Source organism: Anolis carolinensis, unplaced genomic scaffold (assembly GCF_035594765.1).
Source record: "Anolis carolinensis isolate JA03-04 unplaced genomic scaffold, rAnoCar3.1.pri scaffold_14, whole genome shotgun sequence".
Classification (NCBI taxonomy): Eukaryota; Metazoa; Chordata; class Lepidosauria; order Squamata; family Dactyloidae; genus Anolis; species Anolis carolinensis.
The window spans coordinates 14,200,632-14,207,811 of record NW_026943825.1 but is presented as its reverse complement, the minus strand read 5'-3'; the positions used below and the strand labels follow the sequence as shown (position 1 = coordinate 14,207,811).

The window sequence follows — 7,180 nt, the reverse complement described above, 5'->3', positions numbered from 1 at the left end:
AGAAGAATCATAGACAGGAGAAAAATCATAGGAACTAAAAAGGAATTGTAGGCACTAGATAAGACTTGTAGTAACTAGGAGAAGAATCATAGCCACTTGAAGACTCACAGAAACCAAGAAGAATTGTAAGAACTAGAGAAGACTTATAGGAACTAGGAGAGAAATCATGGGAACTAGGAGAAGAATCGTAGACATGAGAAGAATCATAGGATCTAAAGAAGAATTGTAAGTACAGAAGACTTGTAGGAACCAGGAGAAGAATTGTAGGCACTTGAAGACTCATAGGAGCCAAGAAGAATCATAAAAACTAGAGAAGACTTATGGGAACTAGGAGAGAAATCATGGGAACTAGGAGAAGAACCGTGGACACAAGAAGAAACATAGGAACTAAAGAAGAATTGTAGGAACTAGAGAAGACTTGTAGGAACTAGGAGAAGAATCATGGGAATTAGGAGAAAAATCATGGAAACTAGCAGATAGTTGGCCTTGGAAATCCAGCTTCAGATGAATGGCGTCCATTTTGGAAATGTTGGTCAGACCAGTGACATTTCTATCAGCCTGACACAACAAAAATTGATCAATTGAATGACCAGAATACTGTTAAGGAAAGAAGGGCATTGACTTTTCGCTTTCTTGACTTTTTTCAATCAAGAAATCCATTTTGAGTCTCCCCCCTTATCTGAAATGTTTGGGACAGAAGTGTTTAGGATTTTAATTTTTTTCAAATTCTGTCGTAACAGTGTTTGTACATACGTGCATCATGAGTTATCTTGAAGATGGGACCCAAGCCTCAACACAGAATTCATTTATGTTTCGTAACCAGCTTATACACAGTAGCCTGGGAGTCATTTGATAACAATATTTTATTTATTTTGTGCATGAAACAAAGCTGAACCAGTGGAAGTTGAACTGCGAGATTACTAAAGAGAACTTATTCATCAGATCCGCCGATAATAAAGTCCGCCAAAGCGAAACCTGTAAATGTGGAGGCCTGACTGTAATAAATAATAATAATAATAATAATAATAATAATAATAATAATAATAATAAATATTGTGAGATATGTAATTCTATAAAATAGTTTAAAGGAGATTTATGCAGTATCCTGATGAAATGACCAAATGTTATCTTAGCAATTGCTCCACATCACCCTTCCAACTCAACCCAACCCAACTTGCGTTTAATACATTAACGTGAACATTGAAGCAAACCTCAGGTTACATGTCAATGTTGATGTTCAGTGTTGAAGACTATTATCTAAATCGGTGATATCCAAACATTAATTCTCTGGGTGTTTTGGACTTCAGTTCCCAGAAACCTTTGTTCCTTTGGCCAGTGATCTGGAATTCTGAGAGATTAAGTCCAAAACACCTAGAAAACCAGGACCTAGTTCATCATTCAAAATGGAAGTTAAGATTCAATTTCTTCACAAAATTGAAGTCAACCAGATATCAAAGAGGACCCAATTCCTCTTTAGCCTCTGGACTTGTATCTCGTCCCTAGATTTAGTCTTGATTATAGTAATTACTAGGCATGTCCGATCGATGAAAAAAAGTTTCAATTCTCGTTTCTAAAGTAGGGGGCGCTGGCACTTCGATATAGAAAGTATTTCCGATTTTTTCACCCCAAAATTTCGGATATTTCCGAAAATTCGTAATGATTCTAAATGTTTCTAAAATGGCGGACGCGCATGCGCAATCGCTACACACCGGGCTTGTATGGCAGTCTTCCATGTGGACGCAGAGGACGTTAGCCCCCACCTTTGCGTCCATCGTGGAAGCTTCTGATTGGCCGAGGAGCGTCAGCCATGTTAGGCTGCACTAAGCTCCCATTCAAGGTAGGTTGCAGAAACAATTTTTTTTAAAAATATTTTTAAAAACATATTTTAAAAAAAATGGGGGGGGGCAGAAATAATGAAACATTAAGAGACAATTAGAGAATGGGCCATCAATGGTTCGAATTACATTGCTGGTTGCGCTGTGAGACAATGTCTCGGAATGCGTATCAAAAAGCGAGAACAATCTGAAATAATTCCGATATACGATTCAAAACGATTGTTTGGACATGTCTAGTAATTACAAATGCATTTGTGGAGAAGTTTATGGACGAACTGATGAAGATGTTCCCAGTCTTCTCCACTTGTTTAGTAAGTCCAGTGACCAGCTCAACATTATATCTGGCAGATATCTTCACCGTGTTTACCACTTAGTCCCCTTTCTTATATACCCTTGACTGCCCTTTGTAGCATACATGGGTCCTCCCTTTGAGATGCATGGTTGACTTGACCACTGTGGACTACTCTTGACTGCAAATCCTGGACCTCCCTTTGTCACATACGCTTGACTCGCACCCTGTTGAATTGCCATAGCTTTCCCTGCTGAAACTCCCTTGGTTATGAATGGTTGGCTGCCATATTGCTGGCCACAGAGTCCTCCTTTCATGATACCCGGTTGGCATGCACACTGTTGCACACTCTTGGTTATACCTACTGGCCCTCCCTTCTTAATGCATTGTTGACTCCCATACTGTTGTCCACCTTTGATCACACCTTGTTGGTTTCCCTTGATGGCACCTTGTGAACATTGAGATCCCAGAAAACCTTGAGATACACATTTCCCTTTAGGAGCACATGTTTGCACAGCTTGGGGCATGCGTGTCTGCTGGGAACCAAAACACACGGACTTGCATGGGGGGCAACATGGCTTCTGGGTGTACTGGTACTTCTGTGGTGAAGCATATGGCTGAAGAATGCTCTGTGGAGGGGACAGTGGTCTTTCAGGAAAAGAGGGCCTTGGGCAAGGAGGTTCATAGGATGCTTCGCCCTGTGAAGAGCATGGCTGGATCCATGGTGGTGTATAGGATGGTCTTCTCTGGGGAGGATATGATGGTTGTAGGGTATCTGAGGAACATGGAGGCTGACTCTGGGGAGGATATGATGGTGTAAAGGATGGCCGTCTCTGGAGAGGATACGATGGTTGTAGAGTTTCTGAGGAACATGGTGGCTTTTGCTGGGGTTGATATAGTGGTGTATAAGATGGTTTTCTCTGGGGAGGATACAATGGTTGTAGGGTATCTGAGGAACATGGTGGCTTTCTCTGGGGAGGATATGATGGTTGTAGGGTATCTGAGGAACATGGTGGCTGACTCTGGGGAGGATATGATGGTGTAAAGGATGGCTTTCTCTGGGGAGGATACAATGGTTGTATATCTGAGGAACATGGTGGCTGACTCTGGGGAGGATATGATGGTGTAAAGGATGGCCTTCTCTGAGGAGGATACAATGGTTGTAGGGTATCTGAGGAACATGGTGGCTTTCTCTGGGGAGGATACGATGGTTGTAGGGTATCTGAGGAACATGGTGGCTGACTCTGGGGAGGATATGATGGTGTAAAGGATGGCTTTCTCTGGGGAGGATACGATGGTTGTAGGGTATCTGAGGAACATGGTGGCTGACGCTGGGGAGGACATGTGGTTTCTATGTGGTCCGGGACAATCGATGGAAGGCCCTGGTGAGGATAAGATGGTTGGATGCTATCTGAGGAACATGATGGTTTACTGTGGGGAGGCGATGCTGGTTGTAGATGGTCTGGTGCAAGCAGTGGTTGGTTCTGGATAGGGCTTGGTGGTTGTATGCAGTCAGGTGCAAAGGACGGACGGCTTTGCAGAGGAGGTACTGGTTGGATGGTGTCCGGTGAAAAGGATGAACGACGTTGCAGTGGAGGTACTGGTTGGATGCTGTCGGGTGAAAAGGATGAACGGCATTGCAGAGGACGTGGTGGTTGTATGCAGTCTGGTGCAAAGGCTGGACGGTGCTGCAGAGGACATGATGGTTGGATCCATTTAGGCACAAAGGTTGGACGGTGTTGCAAAGGATACGAAGGTTGCCTCTGGGGAGAACATGACTGTGGGGATACTGGTACATAGGAGTGTCTCTGCTGGGGAGGGCATGGTGATATACATTGGGGTGTGTAGGACTGTCCTCTCTGGCATCTGTATCGTGGTCCACATCCTGATATATCTTGAGTCCCAACAATCTTCTGGTAGGAAGGAGGGGGCAAGCATGCTTGCTTACACTGCTGGTCAGTACAATACATCTTTACTCGGAACCACTTCGGAGGATACTGGGAGAATGGATAACAAAAGATTGTCAAACCATCAATTTGAGGAACCTCAACAACCATATTAGTTTATTAAACAAATTAATGTCCACTTAATTAATATTCTGCTTTTCTCCTAACAGGAGACCCAAGGTGGCTGACCAAGAATAAGTCCATTAAAACGATATGCAGTGCAACATCAGCTTGTTTGCTTAACACTTTTAAAGTAAATTCTGGAAAACTGAAATCTACCCATCCAAATCAAATAGGTTGGAGAATGATGGAACCATGAAGATTCAAAGACTTGTCTGTTAGTCTGATCCCATATTTTTTAAATATTATTGAAGGAAGTAATAGTCATGGTCCATTTTTCTCCATAGTTTACATTGAATCAATATTGAGATCATAACACCTTCCTCAAGCCAGAATGATCAATGAACTCCTGGTAAACATGCCCAATGATTAGAAGGATGGCCTAGTAGTCACTTAGTTGAAATCTTACTTAGCTCCTTCTAAATATTGTCACAGAAACAAAACTAAAATACATTCTAAGTGTATAGGTCCCCCCACCTACTGTTTTTCTCAATCCTGAATCCAACTTCAACCTTCAGAAGAGTTCCTCCTATGGTTTGGACAAGGTCTCCAGAAACTTTTGGATTCAGCTCATCTCTCAGGTATCATCTAAATTTGGTGCGTATCACTTTTAAATGCATATATTCTATCAACATTTATTATTTATTTACGCTATTTCTATCCCCCCTTTCTGTACCCCGAAGGGGATTCAAGGTGGCTGATCTAATCTCCCTGGGGAGGGAGTTCCATAGCTGAGGAGCCACCGCTGAGAAAGCCCTGTCTCTTGTCCCCACCAAGCACTCCTGCGAAGAAGGAAGAGTAGGGCCTCCCCAGATGATCTTAAACTCCGTGATGGTTCATAGAGGGAGATAGGTTCGTACAGGTAAGTTGGGCCAGAACCGTTTATGGCTTTATAGGCTAACTCTAAACACCACTCTAAGCCACTCTAAACACCTTCGCAGAAGAATATGAGAAACTCGGCCTCTCAGTGAACATCGAGAAAACCAAAGTGCTCTTCCAACAGGCACCAGCTAATCCTTCTGCAATGCCAGGAATACAGCTAATGGTGTCACATTAGAAAACGTTGACCATTTCCACTCCCTTGGCAGCCACCTCTCCACAAAAGTCAACATTGACACTGAAATACAACACCGCCTGAGCTCTGCGAGTGCAGCTTTTTTCAGAATGAAGCAGAGAGTGTTTGATGACTGGGACATCCATAGAGATACCAAGGTGCTTGTTTATAAAGCCATTGTCCTCCCAACCCTGCTCTATGCCTGCGAAACGTGGATGGTCTATAGATGTCACACTCAACTCCTGGAGCGTTTCCATCAGCGTTGCCTCAGAAAAATCCTGTAAATCTCTTGGGAAGACAGGCGGACAAATGTCAGCATGCTGGAAGTAGCAAAGACCACCAGCATTGAAGCAATGCTCCTACACCATCAACTCCACTGGACTGGCCATGTTGTCCAAATGCCCGATCACCGTCTTCCAAAGCAGTTGCTCTACTCCGAACTCAAGAACGAGAAATGTAATGTTGGTGGGCAGGAATCTATTCAGGATGTAACAAGAGTGTAGACTACCATGGCCAAGTCTGACTTCCCAAGGTACAGGCGCAACTGGTGCACAAGTTTTAATTGTAAGAAAGCTTCCCTGTCCATCCCCGAAACCCAGGGTCCCAGGTTCAGCGATGAGTCCAGGAGAACACCCAAGCTGTGAACCTGTGTCTTCAGGAGGACTGTAACCCCGTCTAACACAGGATGTAACACTATGCCCTGTTCAGCATTGTGACTGACCAGGAGAACCTCTGTCTTGTCTGGATTCAGTTTCAATTTGTTCGCCCTCATCCAGAATGTCACAGCTGCCAAGCACCAGTTCAGGACCTAAACAGCCTCCTTAGAAGAAGGTGGAAAGGAGTGATAGAGTTGAACATCATCTGCGTACAGATGACATCAAACCCCAAAACTCTGGATGATCTCTCCCAACTGCTTCTTGTAGATGTTAAACAACATGGGAGACAGGTTTGTTGTGTGTTTTCTGGGCTGTATGGACATGTTCCAGAAGTATTATCTCCTGATGTTTCATCCACATCTAGGCCATAGATGTGAGAGAAATGTCAGAAGAGAATACTTCTGAAACATGGCCATACAGCCTGGAAAACACACAACAATCCTGTGATCCCAGCCATGAAAGCCTTCAACAACACATTGAACATGGTAGAGACAATATAGAACCCCGCAGGACACCAAAGGCCAAGCAGGTGTCATCCAACAACACCTTCTGGGAACGATCTTCCAGGAAGGACCAGAGCTACTACAGAACAGTACCTCCAAGATTCAAGAAAAGGTATCTAGTGAGGAGCTATATTAATGTGAATTTACCTTTCACATCATACTCCCAACACTCCTAAGAGTACGTTGGAATTGTTTGCTAGTCATCATCACAAATCCTTTGGGCAGGTGTATAATTTGGCTGGAGCTTAGGATGGTCACAGTGAAAAGTCCCGACAAGTGATGAAGAAAGTTGGAGACTGAAACAAACCCACCCATTAATTCCACTACTTATAAAACCAAATGGACTTTATGTCAGCAACACGAGGAGGAATCTCATTGAAGGTTGTCTCCACATCAGCATTTTCCTAAGATGGTCCAAACTTACCCAGTCAGCTGGAGTTGAGAAGACGATGCCACCACGCCGAAGTCCTGAGCTCTGATTGGGAGCTGAGAATTTATGCAGTGCCTTCAAATGATGATGAGCCAGATGAGATGAATGTCTGTGTGTTCCCGATTGACCATGTGTCTACATGTCTCCTTTGCTTTGTAGACCTAATGACTCACTGATTAGAAACATGCGGCCTGTCTCAAGTCGTCATTAAGAATCAATTGTGTGCTGTTAATTGTCAGGTGCAATGAAGACACACCCAGCAGCTCTTCCATAGATGACAATATGATCAAAACTGAGAGTGTATCCAGACATTGGGACTCCAATCACCACTTAATCAAAACAATGAT

At 43.5% G+C, this 7,180-nt stretch overlaps 1 protein-coding gene across 1 annotated transcript; it reads right to left on the bottom strand.

Annotated features, from left to right (window-relative positions):
* Nucleotides 1-2,805: 2,805 nt before the first annotated feature.
* Nucleotides 2,806-6,952, bottom strand: LOC103280359 (uncharacterized). Its single transcript, XM_062965210.1, has 3 exons — nt 6,828-6,952; nt 3,058-4,121; nt 2,806-2,899 (listed from the first exon to the last, which is right to left on the bottom strand). The coding sequence occupies exons 2-3, from the start codon at nt 4,092-4,094 to the stop codon at nt 2,806-2,808; spliced, it is 1,131 nt and encodes a 376-aa protein (XP_062821280.1). The 5' UTR covers nt 4,095-4,121; nt 6,828-6,952.
* Between the last annotated feature and the right edge of the window lie 228 nt (nt 6,953-7,180).